The sequence below is a fragment of the Anneissia japonica genome, unplaced genomic scaffold (genome assembly GCF_011630105.1).
Source record: "Anneissia japonica isolate Jap-2015-1 unplaced genomic scaffold, ASM1163010v1 scaffold287965_len1858130_cov191, whole genome shotgun sequence".
NCBI classification, from domain to species: domain Eukaryota; kingdom Metazoa; phylum Echinodermata; class Crinoidea; order Comatulida; family Comatulidae; genus Anneissia; species Anneissia japonica.
In genome coordinates this window covers 198,999-219,286 of record NW_022748342.1, presented here as the reverse complement: position 1 = coordinate 219,286, position 20,288 = coordinate 198,999, and the positions used below count along the sequence as shown (strand labels likewise).

The 20,288-nt window shown below is 34.4% G+C and overlaps 3 protein-coding genes across 5 annotated transcripts in view; 2 read left to right on the top strand and 1 right to left on the bottom strand.

Annotated features, from left to right (window-relative positions):
- The window catches only part of LOC117120826 (probable acyl-CoA dehydrogenase 6), an 8,716-nt gene extending 7,328 nt beyond the window's left edge, over positions 1–1,388 (bottom strand). The window contains exon 1 of the mRNA XM_033265908.1: positions 1,189–1,388. Coding sequence (XP_033121799.1) covers positions 1,189–1,365 — 177 coding nt within the window. The 5' untranslated portion in view covers positions 1,366–1,388. The remainder of the gene's footprint in view (positions 1–1,188) is intronic.
- A 253-nt stretch (positions 1,389–1,641) lies between these two features.
- Positions 1,642–6,415, top strand: LOC117120879 (isoamyl acetate-hydrolyzing esterase 1 homolog). 2 transcript variants are annotated; one of them, XM_033265978.1, is made up of 6 exons: positions 1,642–1,779; positions 2,587–2,639; positions 3,969–4,164; positions 4,447–4,555; positions 4,645–4,763; positions 5,191–6,415. In XM_033265978.1, the coding sequence occupies exons 1-6, from the start codon at positions 1,732–1,734 to the stop codon at positions 5,359–5,361; spliced, it is 696 nt and encodes a 231-aa protein (XP_033121869.1). In that variant the 5' UTR covers positions 1,642–1,731; the 3' UTR covers positions 5,362–6,415. The 2 variants fall into 2 exon arrangements, with proteins under 2 accessions (XP_033121869.1, XP_033121870.1); XM_033265979.1 differs by having other exon boundaries at positions 1,646–1,779; positions 3,953–4,164.
- A 4,481-nt stretch (positions 6,416–10,896) lies between these two features.
- Positions 10,897–20,288, top strand: part of LOC117120829 (NGFI-A-binding protein 1-like) — a 26,786-nt gene continuing 17,394 nt past the window's right edge. The window contains exons 1-2 of one of the 2 annotated variants that reach the window (XM_033265912.1): positions 10,897–11,273; positions 17,166–17,963. In XM_033265912.1, the coding sequence (XP_033121803.1) occupies positions 17,196–17,963 (768 nt within the window). In that variant the 5' untranslated portion in view covers positions 10,897–11,273; positions 17,166–17,195. The remainder of the gene's footprint in view (positions 11,274–17,165; positions 17,964–20,288) is intronic. The other variant, XM_033265913.1, reaches the window with a different exon arrangement.

The following is a 20,288-nucleotide window of genomic DNA, read 5'->3' as shown; positions in this document are numbered from 1 at the left end:
GACATATTACATTTAGGGACAACAGCTATTACTTCGTCGGGGAAATCTGGCCCCTCGTCAGGGAATCGGCCCCCTCGTCGTGGACCTTTATTACATTTAGACATAAAAAATTATTACACTTAGAACCTTTATTACATTTAGACCCTAAAATTATTATACATAGGAACTGTATAACATTTAGACCCAAAAATTATTACAATCAATCAATCATTTGTCTATCATGGTCATTATTACACTGCCTTTTAGGACATTGCATTTAGAACCTTTATACATTTAGACCCAAAAATTCTTAGAACCTTTATTATATTTAGACACAAAAATTATTACACATAGGACATTTATTACATTTAGACCCAAGAATTATTACACTTAGACCCTTTATTACATTTAGACCCAAAACTTATTACACATAAGACATTTATTGCATTTAGGCACAAAAATCATTACACTTCAACTTAGAACCTTTATTACATTTAGACCCTAAAATGCATAGGACCTGTATTATATTTAGACCCAAAAATTATTACAATCAATCATTTGTCAATCATGGCCATTATTACACTTAGGACATTGCACTAATTAAGACCTACATATACATTCTTTCATAATGTATGCATGTTCTGCTGCCTTCCTTTTCTCTTTTTTCACGAGCCATCGAAATTTTAATACTGTTAATTTTAGTGGAGTCTTGCGCTCCACAATAAGTTCTGAATATCTGAAGCTTCATTTTGATTTACTAATTCTGGCAACACCAAATCATAAAGTTTGAATTCTGGCAACAGAATTAGGCTCAATAATCGCCAATTCGCCTTTGGAGATGACAGATGGAGCCATATTAGGCGTTAAAAGCCTTGGTTTTTTGTAATAAAATGCTAAAAACCGATGTTATTAAGCAGAATCTGAAAGAAGAAACATCGTTAAGATATTGTTAGGAGCACACAGTAGGTAAAAAGACAAGTTTTGAAGATAGAAGTTTTGAAGATAGAAGTGTTACAGTACTAAAGTGCATTAGCGCCAAAAATAGAAAAGGCAGTCAATGAATATAATAATTATAAAAGAGAGTAGGGAAAAATCTTCACATGTATACAGTTACTGTAGTAGGCTTGGCGCATCCACATCCTTTATGCCAGGGATTCCCTGTTGACCCAGCCCACGGACAGACTGACTGACTGAGACTGGCGAGCCTACCTTGTTCAAAGATTTTCTAAACTCTGCATGTTCTTCTGTAAAAATATCATCATCTGTAATAGCTGACGAGTTTGCTACATGTTTTGATTCGGTCGATTGGGATCTTTGGTTTGAAGCTACCCTGACAGGCAAAAGAATTCTACCTGAAAGCAGAGCTCTTCTACAGATGTTCGCCATGTTTACAAAGTACTAAAGTGGATGTAATGCAACAATCGACTCGAATACAATTGTGGGTACTATTATAATTTTAAATTTACCATATATGAACTTAATAAATCATTTTAAATTAAGAATATACTTTACATAAATGTATTATAAAAAAATAAATGTTATAATTGCTTTCACATTATTTTTAACCGAATAATTAACGTTACACAGCATTATTAAGATTTGAGGTTCCTTACTAAATAGTGGTATAAACCAAAACACCAAATAACGGCTACGATCGAAAGACTCCAAGGACAAGTTGGAGAGCTAGGAAACTGTACTACCAGTCACTCACTGTCATAAGAAAATTTATTATCTTGATTACTTTGGTTCGACATGAGTAAATGGCCGAAAATTATATTGTTTGGTGATTCAATCACTCAGGTACTAATTCTACAAATAACAATGAGATGTGAAAAGGCTTTGGGAAGCTATGCTTACTTGTGTTTTTTGGAGGCCCAGTCTCGCCTACCACAAACACTATAATAATAATAATAACTGTAATAATACTTTACTAATACTAGGCCTAGTGCATAGTTATGCATGTGAGGTGTTGAATTAATATAACAATGGGTGGGTGGGTTTGTTAATATTTTCCAATTTCAGATTTATGCTTAATAAATGCTGAGACAACTATACTTCTATAGTTGTCTCAGATAAATGTGACCCACTATATGAGTAACCCATCATCTATTAACAGTGGCGGGGGATTAAGCCCCCACCGGTCAGGTCAAGCCCCCACCCCCCGCCGGACAGAGCTCGTTGGGCAGTCAAACCATAACACATATAAAAATAGGCCCACACCAAGCCAACACATGTCTGTCACAGTCTGTAGTGCCATTTTCGGTCATCTAGAGGTTGATATTCTTTCTGGAAGGGCCCCCTCCCCCCTAAATAACTACCTCCATGCACCCTAAAACCCAAACAAAGGAATTCTGTAGTGACCCAGGGAATATATTAGTTTTATGGTACTTCAAACTGAGATGGAGAGCCAGCTATGCAGTTTCCCAATTTGAAAAAAAGTTTTGAAACTGCCCATGCATATTAAAATCATGCACTAATACTGCACAAATTTTTGATGAAATATGCCTCGAGTTGTCTTTATGCCCCTATGTTAACCTTTTCAGTAACATCTGTGTCATCAGTCTTGCACTTTTCTTGACTATTGCCTGATATTACTTAATTTTTCAGCATGCGTTTAGAGAAGGAGGATGGGGAGCATCATTGGCTGACAAGCTTCAAAGGTAGTTAAGCATTGATACCGTATATTTATTATATAGTTAAACTTGCCTAAGTTGACTTTGCCTAAGTCGAATCATTTCTAAGTCGAATCATTTCTAAGTCGATCTAATTTTACAAGCGAAATTGTTGTGTTTTCCATTAATTAACAATCTGTAAGTCATATTTTATCTAAGTCGAACAATATTTCTATGGCATTTTGGATTCTACTTAAGCAAGTTCAACTGTGCTCCCGTCGAAGGTGACCCGTGTATAACACTACCCTGAGTTTGAGAAGATTTTTTGACGATTTTTGTGTTTCAGGTGTATAAGATTATCTTTTTGTTTCATCGTCAGAATTCCTACTATTTTCTCCTTTTTATGGTCTTTTTTTGGTACATTTGCATTTGTTTTGGTTTTTCTTCTCTGTTGTTGTTGTTGTTGGTGAATGAGATACAGATTTTTGAAAAAGGTGTAAAAATGGCGGTTACGCCCCTTTCTTCCCCCTCCCTGTTTTTAAATATTAAAAAATCTGTATCTCGTTCACCGTTCCCCAGTTTTTCGTCAAACAACATTTTTTCTGTCTAAAAAATCAGTTCTACAACATATCAAAAATTTTTTTTCCTCCGGAGTCTGACTTTAAGCGCCTCAAGGTTGTGTCAACGTGAGGCGCTATATAAATCCAGGATTATTATTATTATACTGCATCTAGCTGTCTAAAAATGGAACCAAATGCTAGACTAATCTTCCAAAATTTTACCATTTTATGATTTTAAATTTATCAAAATCTTATTTCCCTGTATTTAAATTGCATTCATTCATGCTAACATTTAGATGATATGCACATAAGATGAACATGATTTAAAAAATCTAAGATTTGTATGACGTGTGTGTGTTACTTTGCTTCGACATGAGTAAATGGCCGAAAATTATATTATTTGGTGATTCAATCACTCAGGTACTAATTGTACAAATGATAATGAGATGTTAAAAGGCTTTGAAAGCTATGCTTACTTGTGTTTAGAATTGTATTTTGGAGGCCCAGTCTCTCCTACCCATTAAGGCCAACCACCACACACAATAAATGCATAGTTATTCATGTGAAGTGATAACACAATAAAACATAGCTGGATTAAGTTAATATTTTCCAATTTCAAATTTATGCTTAATAAATATGACCCACTGAGGTGGTCCTCTATCTGTGAGAGCCTACTCCCCAGGCCCCCTCTATTTTTAATTCCTAGATCTGCCACTGACCCTCGTGTTCCTTTTTAGAGTCCGGAAACAAAGTGCAATGATAGAAAATAACAATACTACATATCAATATATTGGTACACAGAATATTTTTCTTGTAGAAAATGTGATGTTTTAAATCGTGGTTTTTCTGGGTACAACACAAGTTGGGGAAAACACTTGATTCGCAAGATTGTTCCAGAACATATCGTCTCGGATGTAGTAGCAGTTACGATATTCTTTGGGGCCAATGATGCTGTCTTGAAAGGCCAATCACAGAAACATGTTCCTCTTGATGACTTTCGTCAAAACCTTAAGGTATGATCAGTGAGGGAGATCCAACTGATACAGTACATAACATTAAAAAAATATGTCAATTATACATATTTCCGCAGAGTAAGATATTGAATAATATTGCGAAGGCAGTTGTTTCCCAATGTTTAGAAAATTCATGATAAGTTTGTATCTGTTCCATAAATATTTATTTGCATAAAACAACAGAATACAATAGTAGGCCTACTGTACCTGTTTGTTGTTAAATTTGAAAAACATAAATAGTTCATATTGAATAAAACAGTTATTGGCATTTTATCATTTTAGGAGATTGTGGATTATTTAACTGAAATTGGACTTCCTAAGGAAAAACTTATTCTTATCACACCACCACCACTAGATGAAAAGGCATGGAGTAAACACTGTAGGGTGAAAGGTCAGACATGTGCTTACACTTTGCATATTTTTTTTTTTACAAAACCATTTTTTATTCTCACATGAATCTTATTTCTTCACCTGATGCAGATGTCTCCAAACTTAACAGAAGAAGTGCAGTGACACAAGAGTATAGCAACGCTTGCTGCTCTGTGGCTAAGCAGTGTGATGTTGCCTGCATCGACCTGGCATCCATGCAAGAGGAGCCAGTAAGTCTGCAATGACCACTATGTGGTGCATAAAGTACAGATCAGTACCCAATTCAACAGCCACTTACGAATACACTGACAAGTGATGTCAAAATAGTGCCGTTGCAAATAAAAGAATGGATAAATTAATGAAGGAATGAATAAAGAAGTAGATAAATAATGGATGAATTGATTGAATGTTTGATTAATTACTTGATTGATTTATTTGCTGGTGAGAGATTGATTGATTGATTGATTGATTGATTGATTGATTGATGGAAGAAATGTATGAAAAAAGGAACACTAAATACTGTAAATATATACCAAAACAAATATATTCCAAAAAAACTAAATTCCAAAATGAATAATTTATTTACTAAAAATTAGATTTATTATATTTTTTATAACTAACATTTCTTTTATTTATGCATATTTCTTTTTTTGACAGAATTGGGAACGATTTTTAGAAGATGGCCTCCACCTATCTATTGAAGGATCGTATTTTTTGGAGGAGAAACTTAACGCATTGATGTTGGAAAAGACGAAAGACCTTCCCGTTATCTTCCCAGATTGGAAGGATATAGACACAGACCGCCCAGAAGACAGCTTATTTGAATAAACTTACTAAAACAGTTTACATAATTTTAAAACAGCTCTTATATTTCTTTGGAAAAGTATTATATTTTATACTTTTATTGTAACATGAAATGCTGCATCAGGCAATTATTTATTTTTATTTTGTGAACTTCTACAAGTACCTTGCCTTTAATTTTGTGATCAGGGATGCACAGCAATTTTAATTGCAACATTTGTGAATTGTTTTACAGCTTTTCAGTTGTATAACCGATCTATAATGTTGTCTGGTTGTGTATTTTTAGTAAATACAGTGAGGTGTGGAGTCTATTAAACGATCATGATTTCCTTAGTTTCAATCATTTGTAATATTTCTCTTCTTTCCACCGAGTCTTTATAGTGTTTGGAACGTCATGTAGGCCTAATAGATAATGCATAATTTGTAATAGTGATTATAATTTATTATAATATATTATAATTTATTATAATACTAAGGGTGATACATAGGATTGATATTTTCAAAACAATCAAATGTAAATATTTATGTGGTAATTAGTCTATATACCTTCATGATCGAATCAGAAACTCAATAATGACACGTTATTAAATTTTGAGCACGTGTTTCCATCACAGTCACGGTACAGTGGACGATGAGTTGAGAAAGTATATGTTTGTCGCCCTCTATAGTCGAACCGAAGAACGCGTGTACATCGCGAATTTGCGTAACGTAGGATAGTTTGCTAAAGTTAATTAATTATTCATAATCATAATCATTCCTATAGAATTCCAAATTTATCCTATTGCTTTAACTTAAAAATTGCTTAAAATTAAAATGTCGATTGTACGCATGAACCATCAAAGACAATTTTAAGCTAAGATTTTGCTAAGATGGTTTGATAAATCGGCTTTAGATAATTTTGCTTAGGGACTTTTTGACTCTTAAGACATTTGCTAAGCTGAGATTGATAAATCCCGGGCCAGCTGTTTTGTGCATCTCGAGTGTGACGTAGTGTTCGATTTTGATAGAAAACGACACACTTTTCTTTTTTTATGAGCCTTGTTGAATCAATGCAAAAATAAAACAAGTTTGGTATAGTAGATTCTGAAGTTAAATACATTTACTTTCAGTATGATTAAATAGTTGTTAAACGTATGATATTAAGACTGGGAAACTCGATTCTGACACGATTATAAATACGATTACATCTTGTATATATGATGCCAAGACGAAATAATAAGATTAATTAAATTCACTCCCAACACATCAGTTATCTCAGAAATTCGAAAGACACTCGTGGGTATAATAATATAACTAGGCCTATTTATTGTTTTTTTCCCAAACCAATTTGTATCTTTATTGTGTCATGACGCGTCCACGCATCTCTAAATAGGGGCTATAGTTGTGTCGAACAATGGACCTACAATGAGTAAGGTGAAAGAAAATTAAATTTTTGGCGAACTGAGCAGATACAATTGATTAAAAAGCGGCCCTTTTAATAGTTTTAGATATTATAATGAAGATTAGATGGGCAGCGGCCTAATTCAACAAAGGATCCAGTGAGCACAATGTCTTATATGAGTAAGGCCTATTTTTAGTTGCAGAATATGCAAGTGTTTAATCACAACATTAGAGCCTTCATTCCGCCTGTTACGGTACCGGAATTAACATCCGGTCTCTTTTATAATTGTCGTGAACTGCATAAATATGTCAAAGTAAACATTATAAAAGAATATTTATATGCAACTTGTTTATTTTGTTTTGTATATGTTGTTTCTTATGTTAATTATACTAGGCACGGATAAAAGGAACAATTAATTTAAAAAAAATTATGACACGGTATGTCTTATTGCATGACCAATTGGTTGTACTGTACCTATTGTAAATGTGTATTGGTCGAATAAATATATGAAATGAATGAATGCATGAAATGACGGATGATCACATATGATGGAAATCCTTCGCGTTAAGCCCCGTCTATCGTAAATAGCGCCAGTGGACCACATTGTATGGGCATAACTTTCGAAGTCCTAGCTTCGCAGCATCGAGCGAAGTTTCTTAGCTTACAATAGTGGAATTTCTTAATAAACTTTAATTGAACCACAAAATTCGTATTGTATTTGTAGACCGACAGTAAATGTATCGCCTCAATGTATTAAATCCATCACCAGTTTTATTTTTGCATTGATTAAAATACAATCTCATACAACAACAGTCTGATCAATCGAACACTGCGTTACTCGCTATGCTTGCGAGCGATGCACAGAACAGCTGATCATTGAGGCTGGCACAGACTTAAAAACAGCGCGTGCGCAAAATACGTTCTATAAGGATGATTATGAATAATTCATGAGATTTTACCAAACTATCCTACGTTACGCAAATTCGCCTGTGCATCGCACTAACAGAGAGAAAAGCAAACTAAATTGAGAACTTCCTTTTTATTAGTGTTGGAAAGGAGTTAATAATTAGAATAAATCCATGTGATTTTAATCACACACATTATTGGCAACATTCTTGTCGGATATTCCGAAGACCTGTGAATGTGGAGAATTTGCAAAGAAACAAGCAGTCATAGTTACAGGCGCGCCTGCTGTTTGTACACAGTGGACAGTTCTAGAGCTATTAGCAATACTTTGTAGAGTGATAAGTGGTATTGTAGAGGGACAACATTATAATCAGAAACAGTACCTTATGCACTGAATAGATCTTCTTGTTACTTTGAGAAAATAGTACCAGTTTTTAAATTAAGTCTTACATAAGCCTGCACTAAAAAAATCCTATTTATTTCAAAGAAGTGTAGTAACCAACAATTGAAACACCTTTTGATGAGCGCACTATAATTTTACATAAAATTTTAAAATGTCATCAGTATAACATCCGATATGTAGACTAACTTGGTTAGGCTATTATTGTAAACACAAAATAGTGCTACAATTGATACATGATCAGATCTACTAAAACCTACACCCCCGGTTAGGGAATTTAGAGTGTGGTTAAAACACAATAAACTGATTTAAGACTTTTATAATTAGAAATAATAGTATTTTGTAGTCAGTATCAATCATCAGTGCTCATGCGTGTGTACGTGTGTCTCAGCAAAATACTTGACGACTGCGTTTCCGATTCGTGATGATGATGCGTTTTATCGGGACAACAGCGCGAATATATTATACGCGGCGTACGTTTTACATTTCCGCGGCAACAAAAGCGTTTCCACAAGGGTGACATACCGGTTGGGTTGTTATTTTATGTGTGCGCAACAAAATTCTAGCTTTAATAAGCCTATAGAAATAGGTCACATGCATCATCAGGCCTATCGTGCATAAAAACGATCCATAATTCATATCGTCTAATGTCTAAAACAAACATTAACAAAACATTAAAACAAAAAACATTAAAACATTAGGTCTACACATTTCTGTAGCATATCCTACAGACATTTTCATATTTTCACTATTGCAATTCACAAAACGTCTATATCATTTTTTTTTTAAATTTTAAATCACTTTATTGCAGAAATAAAAGAAAATACTGAGACAGTGGGCCAATAAACCTCACGCACTGTGGAAAAAACAATAATACAGGAATATCAAAACCATTAAATAGATTTTAGTTGAGTTATAAAATTAGTCTATCTTCTATGTTTTCCATTTAATTTGCAATTACAATTAAACTTTTAATTACTAAAAGTATATAGTTCGAAAAAATGGGTGGATCAGATCATGTTTGTTCGTTCTTCGCTTAATATATAACAAGGTGAAATAATTTATAGTTTACTGTAAATTCTTAGTTTGGTTAGTTATTTGCGTATTAAGTTTATTTAGCATTAGGATATGATTAAGGCGAGACTCGAATTGTCACTGACATGGTTAGTTTGTAATTATCCTCATTCATGAAACTATTAATAATATCTCCACATTGTGTATACACGCACGGATGGTAGATGAATTTAAATTGTTATATAAGCCTATAATATTATTGTTATTATTATTATTATTGTTATTATTATTATTATTATTATTATTATTATTATTATTATTATTATTATTATTATTGGTATTATTATTATTATTATTATTATCATAATTATTATTAGGCCTATTATTATTAGGGCTATTATATTAGGCCTATTTATTGTTGTTGTTGTTGCAATAATAGGAATATATTGAAAATATAATCCTATTGTATGAAATGGCTACAATAAGAAATAGAACGATCTGGGATAATATTATCGTAAAAAGTAAATCACTTTGTTCATATAGGCCTATTTTTTATGTTCAAATTGATACACAACTACATTTATTTAATTCATAATTAGGCCTATGATAGATCTATCATTTATATTTTGATAACCATATCCCTAAGCTTGAAAAAAACATTTTCCCATCATCACCATACGAAACAGGAAATCAACATCGTCAGTCATAAGTTGGTCGTACATTAAACATTTACCCTGTACATCAGCACTGAATAATGTTAGTGATAATAAAATATGTATCTATTCGTAGTTGGAGCTCAGTGTCTTTCCATGCCAATTTGCAGCAATATTATCATGTGAGTCGTTTGTCGGATTATGAATAAGCGAAATTGGCCCGCTGGTAAATTACTAACGGCGCCATAGCTTTCAGATGCATACACACCATGTTAACCGACTCTACTCGCTCAATTCGGAGGTTTTTATTACAGCGCCTTTGGTAATTTTCACTCAGACGTGTTCGTCGCACGAGCGACCCTAAACGACGTTTTGCATTTTATTCTGCCTCCCAGATCGTGGGCCCACGTTGAGTTGGTACGCGAAATCCAAAATTTATCTAATCTTAGTCAGATGATTGCTGGAATTCCAAAAACTCAATTAACCGAATCTGGCATTTACACGAATTGGATTTAAACAATAAATTACCACCAATAATTTTACTTATTAAGTTTCTATTAAATAATTAACAGTGTATAATTAAGTAAGCCAATGCAGGCCTGCTGTGTTTTGAATTGAAATATTATTGTTAAAATAATTTAATTTTAGTGTATATATAATAATATAAGCTATATATAATATATAATTAGTTATTTGAGGTTGGTATAGCCTATAGGTGCGACCAAGGAGGTATTAGATAGGCCTTCTTAAAATTTATTGCTAGTGTTCATTTTATGAATAATTACTTTTTTAATGAACTTTGTATTAATTAATGAACTAATTATGTTAAAAAAAAGTGAATCTTCTATTAAAAAATCTCCCACACACGCTCTGTTAACCATGGAGGTACGCTGTAAAAATCTAAATTTAGAAGTGTAAGCCATGAATAAAAAATAAAAAAAAATACACGTAGGCCTACAAAAAAATGTACACAACATTTAACAACAATCATCCCATCAGACGCGGCCATTACCACACAACCCGTTTCATTGTCCACAAACCCATATAAAATATCCGACTTCTTTGTGACAAAGCGACCCTCCATATTCATTAAACCCAGACGGTGGTCACTGCCAAATATGGTCTTCAGACAAATACCCTCACCCCCTAAGGGGACCCATCTACGTCACTACCGCAAGGCCCCTCAACAAGATGATACTCACGTGGGGTGTTACTAGCCAATCACGGGGGAGAGGTGACGCTCACGCATAACCAACACTCCGCAACGTCACATAAATATCCCCACCCTTTTTCTATTATCAACGCGTGGGGGAAGGGGATTAGAATATTATACCCGTATGCCGTCCTATGGTCACCTCCTGTGTAATCGTAAAATTTCGAATCTATTAGAAGACAATACATATCACCTTCAGGATTTTCTGACGTGTGTTGTTGAGGAGGCAATTGAATCCTCGTGAGGCAGGAAGTGGGACCGACAACAAACCATACACGACGGACCGACGGGATCAAGTAAGCATTTTCAGAGTGGCCAAATTTCGATCCAACACCCTTTGAATGGTTCATCATTTCATAAAATCATCTTGTGGTGAGTTGTTTGACTGTATCTCGATCTTTTATTATTACTAGATGTCAAAAATCAGTTGTTAAAACTCTCTTAGTAAACACCGTTTAATGTGAGTGAGATTCTAGGCCACAATAGCTTGACGGAGAGTGGTTAAGCCTAGCAGATGGAAAGCGATAATCGCGGGGTTGGGAGCATTGTCGTGCCAGAAAATTGACCTCACCAATGTTGTTCGCTACACACACCACCGGGGAATCATCAAGGCTGGAATCGTCCATTTTTATAGAAGGGTGTGACACTAAATTGGTAACGATGAGGTTGCATTCGCCCCACGTATATAATTACGTAATTATATAATGATATGTGAATTTTTAAATTATATATATAATCATGATATAAACTCAAAACTATTTCTTTTTTAAATTTAAAGGAAGTGTTTTTTAATAAGGAAACACTGTTGACCATATTGAATGCATTAAACCAGCTACTGCATGGGAATAGAATGGGTGTGATATACTTACTACTGCTTGCCTAGCCTACTACTGTACTGTATATTACAAGTACTGTACTGAGTTTATGTTCTTGTAGACAATTTTTAAAAGTTTACTGAATTGATGTACCTTAATTGAATATAAATGTTTGAGCAGTCAAATAAATAATTATTATAATAGTAATAATACTAAACACCTAATACATTTTTACTAATACTAGCTAGATTTGTTTTTTTGTGACAAAAATGTGCTTGTTTGTAAAAACAATTGAGGGACAATATCTATTTTTCTATTCGTTTATTTTTTGTGCAATTTATGATGAAAATTTTGACCACAAATAAATTTATTAGACATTAGGCTACCTGGCAATCGAGGTAGAATCTGATTTATTTTTTCACACAATGCATGGGTACATAGTAAGTGGAAGCAGAATGTAAAAAAGTAACTTTTTTCATTAAATCCAGCAGTAGAGTAGGGCTACACTTTAAAAAAAAAAATAAGAACCAGTAAAATCAGGCTCGGTGTTCTTATGTTTTTTTTAGCCAATTTTAGGCTCAAAATGTTCCTATTTTGTTCTTATTTTTCACCATTGTGTAAAAAACAGTGGCAGTTGTCAGAAGATACGGGAACTGTATGAGAACTTATAAATAATAAATTTCAGCACAAGTAATAGCCGAGTATTTTGTGTCGTTCCCTTAAACTGGGTGCTCACTAATAATATGAGAAAAATTCTGCTCCCTCTAAGCGCTATACGACGGAACGCCGTCTACTGATTGTTGGTGGTAGTCTGAACATATCGTGGCGTTGTGCTCTACATAGAATCGGGTCGTCCGGCGACCGTCGCGCACAGTTTTTGATTGGAGTTATATTGTGATAGTTTCTTAACTTAAATCATTGTAATTTTAGATTTTGGCAACTTTACAAACAAATATAACAGTATATTATTCAAAAATTATGGAAATGGTTTACCTGAAGATTTCAATCACATTAGTGATGATTCTTAATATAAAGAGTTATTTGAAATAATTTAATTATCTTAAGACACTAGCTACTTGGCCTGAACAATCGCTCACCATTCAGCTTCATTAAACATGAACGTAAGTATTCCTGGCTTGTATTTTCTTCTCTAACCTCGATCTGGTAGTATTTTTTACACATTTATTAATATTATTTAGGCTACAAATTAAAATATTTTGATGAAGATTGAAGCAATTAAGTTTTCGCTGATTTACAAACATTCTACTGGTATAGGGGCCTACTGTAGGAACAATTTGGCATGGGTAGACAATCCACCTAACAACAGTAGAAGTTGTTGTACTGACTATGAACAATGACCCGCTAGCCAGAGTAATTAATGAATAAACATTTACAGTGGCGGATCCAGGAATTTGAAATACAGTAGAGTCTACTAAAATCGACGACCGCACCCATTGTCTACGTGAACCGCATGCAAACTGTGTACTTTTACCCTCGGATCGAAATGGCTAATGTAGGCGGATTGTTTGCCATTTAATATTTATGAGATAGTAAAACAAAAACAACATAACTTGGTTAAGCAGGGAATTTTACTTCTAGGGATACAATGTCAACAATGCAAGTTTAGGCCAAGATTGTATAAAGAAAATGCAACAACCTGTCCCAAAGTCATGGCACATACTTTTGTAGAGTACTGTATGTTAAACATTTAACTCATTGGTTTTTTTTATTATCAATTGAACTCATCCTCTTTGTAGTTGTCACATTCTATTTGTGGTATTAAACATTCTAACAATACAATAAAACACAATTGAAATGTTAAATAAATGCTGCTTACAGTAGATTTACAAGGACAGTTAAATTGTGGCTTACGTATATTAAGTATAGTATGGTAGGCCTATAAATAGTGTATTGTACACTAATAATATTTTACAAAATGTTAAAAATATGAAATAAATGATAATATTGCTGTACATACTGAAATTACATAAGGAATAAATGCTGCTCATATTTACAATGCAGTCTAGGTAGATACCAGTAGCTTAGGAGTTAAATTGAAGTTTACCTATATTAAGTATAGTATGGTACAGTATATTATGGTGCACTATATTTTGTAAAATGTTAAAAATATAAATTATAAAATTTCTGTACTGAATTTATTAATTCCTCTTGAGGTAACTCTCAATGTAAAGTAACATGTGTAGTGTCCTAGTACTGAAGATAATTAGATACTGCTTGAACCTGAAGATTTCAGATATGAATTTTGTAGTGACTAGTGCCCCACAGAAAACATCTCTAAAAGTTTGGCTTGTACCATGCACAAATTATTATGAAGTCAGTCGAGGCGTCATCACTGTAACTCCCAAGGTTATTTTCTTATTCCCAACTTATTTTTCATTAGTGCACGGTTTTGTTCATGTGCAAAAGGTGGAAACAACTTGTATAGTATGTATTGCGTACTACGATGTGCGCCCGCAGAAAGAGATGGCAGGGGTTTAGCCAGAAAAATGAAATAGGCCGTCCAAAATGGAAGCCACTGGGAGTAGTCCCTTGGGGCCATGCCCCCTCCCAAACATAAGAAAAAAAAATTAGAAAATTATGATCTTTAGAGGTGTTTAAATGTTGGAATTTTGTCTTCAAAGAAATAGTGTTAAATAAGCTATCACAACAATATTTCAGTTATAGACAGATTGCGCATGGCTACGGTTACTCACATAATGTTTCTAGGCTATGCTGGTACATCTTCATCTTTTTCCTTAGTCTAGTGTAAATGGTACTCTAGGTCCGCCGAATCGAGAGATAGGCCTAGACCTACTGCATTTTGTTGACTAATAAAATTTAACTTGTGACATTAACAACAAATCTTCATTACGGTATTTCCTGAATTAATTATAACCAGAGAGTTACAAACACCAACAATCTCAAGTATTGTATTTGCAGAGCCACGTGCATGTGTTGTGGGTGACTCAGAACCGTCCATTTACAATAAATGTTTTTAACACTATGTGTGTTGTAAGTGAACTTTTTACCAGGTAGGCAATGGTTAATCCTTAAATTTTTAGGAATCCCCACCAAATATTAGTATGAAAAAAATGTGCATTCAATCAATAAAGGTTGTTTTTATCAAACGTTAATATGATTTAGCTTTAGTTTAATGTAACATTCGATAGATTTGAAGAATATAAAGAATTTTCTAAGGGTAGACCAGGCCCAATTAGGCTACGCCAAGCTGATTAGGCCAAGCAGTCAGAGTAAAAGTGGCCGTGCTAAATAATTGTTGGCCGTGGACGGCCAGACAGCTCGCTGGCTAAGCCTATGGATGGCAGACACTCCCCCAATCGTCGTTTGTATTACTTGAAAAAATTGAAACTTGAAAAGGTTGATTAGAAACTGAAGATAGTTACTTCAAATTCAGTATTTTGTATGAAAAATTATGGAATTCCAAAAATCAGTGGACCCTAATAAAATAAACTGAACATTTTTTAATAGAAATATTATAGACCTATTTTAAAGACTCAAAGAATGAGTTTAGATCTAGGCAGGAGGCCACCCAGGCCCAGGCCTGTAGATTGTAGTCTAGCCTAGATATTAATCACACGATTTTACCTGTCTGCACCGACCAAAAAAGTGATTTTAGGCCTACTGTATTTTCTCAAATGCTTTAAGAAATGTTTATTTCTTTGACAAATATCTATGAAAATAGTAAACTCATAAAAAACACTGAAAATACAATCAAATATTTATTCATTGTATCCATACTGTGGAACTTCAACTGCTGTGTGTTAACGCATACTACAGCAACAATCCAGATACTGATCATATCACTATAGCAACCAATGACTGCTACTGTACAATACGGTAGTTGATTATCAAAACTAACATTTAAAGCAATGATTGACTTATAAAGCAATTTAGTATAGTGCTTATTTATACACTAGAGGAAATTATATTATAGATTAGATAATGCATTCAAAATTTTGTTTGGGCCTTGCAGCAGGCCCTCAGGAATTCTTTTCATGCATTAATCTAACCGTTGTATAATAATTTCCACTAATGTATGATATGCAACTATACTAATTGCTTAGTACGGAATGCAAGTACTATGTAGTGTCTTCCTCAGACTGATACTGTATTGTATGATTTTGGATTTTATGGTTGTTGGAACTGATAGTGACTTTTTTTGGTGTTTCCTGTACCGATTTTGGCAAGGTATTGTACTGTACTGTACAGTAAATATAAAGATGATAAATAATAATCAAACCATAATGGACAAACTTAAATACTCTACATATTTTTTCACATCGCATACCTTTGAGATGATTATTAAGTTTTGAATTTAATATAAACCAGGAATTTTTTTTAGTCTTCCCAAAAGAGTGTTATTGTAATCACCTGCATTCTTTTTCCAATTTTATATACTGTTGATATATAGATATATGTTGATAATATAAAGTGTTTTCACCCAGCATTTTAGTTTTTGGTATAGATTAATTATTATGTTGTAAAATATAATTTAGATAGTATTATAATAATAATAATAATAATAATAATAATAATAATAATAATAATAATAATAATAATAATAAAGCAATTTTACTTGTTGATGATTTCTTAAGCCCAGACAATGGCTACCCTAGTTTATGTCAGAAAGGTTTGGACTTTTCTTTGTATTTGAGTTACAAATCCTTTGTAACTCAAATATATTTTTTATAGTTCAGGGCCTGATTTACACAATTTTTACTACTACAAAACAAACATGAGAAGGCTGCTAGTAGTATTCTACTGCAAAGCCTACACCTGAGGAATTCTGTGTCAGTAGTTTTCATTGATTCAGGCTCAGCAATTGAAGCAATGTTACAAAACAGACTGAACACAAGTATTAGAATGTGTAGAGAATGAACTAATAATACACACATTGTCACCATATAAAATAATGCTCTTGTAGGTTTGAGGGTCAATTCTGAATTGTATGTAATAAATCTTGAAGTAAGAATTGGTGGAATTAACAATTTACACATATGCTACACAAGTTCAATAAAGAGAATGGACATTAAAGATGTGATAATTAGTACACTTATAGTGCTTTTATTTTAAGTGATAGACTTGTGTATATAAGTGGCAGTTCCTTTCATTAACACAACTACACATCCCAACATTGACATGGACATAAAATAATGATCCATACACTTACATTGAGGTTTTCGTACACAGAACAATTATGTTATGGTACAAACAGCATAACATTTTGTCCAAAGGACTGGATCCGTTATTAAAAGTGTCTTATACAATGACACAATGAAGATGAGCATTGGGAGACTAGGAACATGCCGCCACTGTGCCACCATGCTCTCTTTTTTGCAGTCGTATTTTTACTCACTATATAAATAATTTTATAAAATGTTTTCAGTTAATCATCTTTGTTTTATTACCTTTGATTTTCTGATTTCAGACTTTTGTTGTTGAAGGGCAGTGAAGAAAAATGTCTACGCAAACAACACCGATAAATTCTAGCGAACTGCAATTATACAGAGTTCTAGAACGAGCCAACCTGCTCACTTACTATGACAATTTTATCCAGCAGGGTGGAGATGATGTACAGCAGTTATGTGAAGCTGGAGAAGAAGAATTCTTAGAGATAATGGCATTAGTTGGCATGGCAACTAAGCCACTGCATGTTCGTAGGCTTCAGAAAGCCCTACAGGACTGGGTTACAAATCCAGGTGCTTTTGAACAACCCTTGACAACACCACCGCGTAGTATAGCCCCGCCTGTATCAGAACTCCGTCTACAACCGCAACAAGGTAATGTCCCAGTGTCCACACCCAGTGTCAACGTTAAGTGGAGCGCACAAACCAACATGCCAATTTATTCACATGCAACAACATCATCCTCGCAGCTTTCAGTTTCTCGATCAGGTGGTATTTCATCAGACCGTGCACCTTCTCCAGCTGGGAGCGTAGGTAATCCTGGAAACCTGGTTGGCTCTCAGTACCAAGTTCTTCCTGGTGCCGAACTTGATAACGCAAGTATCAATAATATACGAACAGCTGCAATTGCGTTAATGGAAACGATACCAAAACCAGATATGCCACCACAACTGAATAAGAAAACAATGAGAGAGCTGGCATACATCTTTGACATGGCGGTGGAGGATCCAAGACGAATTGAAGAAATCAGAAAGTGGTCTGCTATCTACGGACGTTTTGATTCTAAACGGAGGGCAGAGAAGGCTCTTAGTTTACATGAGGTAAGTATATTCTATTGGTATGGCTTTAAAACATCATCTTTCTCGCCATAGTTAAAAAAAAAATAATGTTAATATCCTTGATGAACCATGTTAACATCTAGTGTAGGATGATGGCCTAAAGCGAGTTGAATGGCGAGCAGTTACATGTAAAGGCCAACTCAGACAGCGTCGGCCGACGCAGCCCCGACGCGATTTGTTGTCGCGTCGTGTCTGTGTGAGTTGAACGCAGACGCGATGGTGTGCGTCGGGGGCAGTCGCGTAGTAGAATATTAAACGTGTTTAATATTTCTCACGACGGCTTAAGACTGTCCCCGACGATAAATCGGGTCGGCCTGCGTCGGCCGACGCTGTCTGAGTTACATGTAATGTAAGGGTGCCGCAACCTACAGCCATAATATCGGCGTTGGTTTAAGCGACATGCTCGCACATGTTTTTGGTGGCAGAACAAGTCTTCTCGGATAAGGACTTTAGAGAACCCAGTACATCTTTCGAGATAAGTACGAGGCTACCCGGTGTACCGGTACATACAGCACCATTAGCCCTGTGGTTATGGATCCTAAGTTCCTTTGCAGGATGTACTTTGGTATACTTAAACTAAAACATGCTACTGAGTCAATAAGATGTGTATAAGAGACAGATTTGAAAACACGTACGAGATGTTTTTTTTTTTTTTTTTTTTTTTTTTTTTTTTTTTTTTTTTTTTTAGCACTCTCTAAGTAATCCACTTAAACATTTGTATCCTTCCATGACAAAAAGTACACCATTTTTTGAAATTATACTGCTACTACACAATGTCCTTTTTTTTTGGTTTTGCTTACCAGTATTTCTGTATTTGTTTTATTCCAAAATTTGGTGGTTAGTATAATAATAATTTAAAAAAAATGTTTTGCTGCCCAAACAAAGTAACTTTTGAAATTCAATGTCAGTCAGTTTATTAACTATGCCTAATTATTGAGTTCTTTGTCAACCATGCATTGCAGCTACTGGTGGTAAAATGGAAACAACAGGGCTAAAATTTACGGTTACGCTATCAGATTTATTAATTAAATCTGTATTCTTTTGGCCTGTCATAACTGTACCTGGGGTTCTTATTTAATATCGTAAAAAAATGATTTGCAAAATAAAAAGCCAACACTAGATTTTCAAGATTTTGGGTCAGATGTTTGGCTTCATATTATTACCCCGGTCATTGTGTTAGTAAGATATGAAGCACATACTCAGCTCCCTGGGGAGAATTTGCTAATGTTTCAGTTAGTAATCAGTTAGCGTTTGTTCCTACCAGTACCAGGCACCCTCTTATACGCACTGGGTGAAGGGAGATGGTGGATAAATTCCTTTACCAAATGACGCAGATGGTCAGAGTATAATCAAACACATTACCGCATGCTTGTAGTACTGAAACATAATGCATATTCTACAGTAAGCTTTTTGATATTTGTATCCATATTTTATCAGAGTTAATCTTAAAATGTCAGATAAAAACTCAGTACTGTATTTGTGACCCATTCCATGAGAGTCATCCTTAATGACCCACTATTTTATTAGTAACCCAGTGGAATGCCAAAACTATACACAAATAAGCCTAGAGTTATAGTCATCTCAACGTGTTCACTTTAGTTTTAACTTTCTAAGTAGATAAAGTATAGTACATTATGTAATTGTAGTATAGGGCCTACAGTTTGTTCATAGCCATTTGCAAGACTTATTTGCACTGTGCTATTGATGTACAACTTCTTCTACATGGCAGTGTTATATTACTGTACATAACATTTTTTCTTATATAATTGAAAATAAAAAGATTTTAGTTTAACTTTGACAGTTTATCAGCCAGTGCTTCTCAAGTTAAGAGCCAAGTACCAATTGAGTTGATTGGCCGAGTGGTTAAGTCAGGGGTACTGTAACCTTCAGCTCTAATAACGGTGCTGGTTCGAACGGCTCACTCGCCAATGGTTCGGTGGTGGAACAAGTCTTCTCGGATAAGGACTTTGTACGCATTTGGCTCGTGTGCACTTTAAAGAACCCAGTACATTCTTAGAGAAGAGTAGGGGGTTACCCCGGTGTGCTGGTCCATTAAGTCCCGTGTTGTTAATTGGATATGCCACGTACGACAGTGATTAAGTTCATTTATTGGCATATCCTTGGAGCTCGTGCCTAAAGAAATGAAATGAAAATGAAAATTTCTATGTTAGGGGACCCAGTGGCGTATCTAGGGGTGCTTGGGGGTGTGAGCCCAAAAAATCATGTTGAAATAGTAGAAAATCACCTAAAATCACCTTATTTTGTGAGTTAACGCCTCTCAACTGATCATCGAGGCCCCTCCCCCCC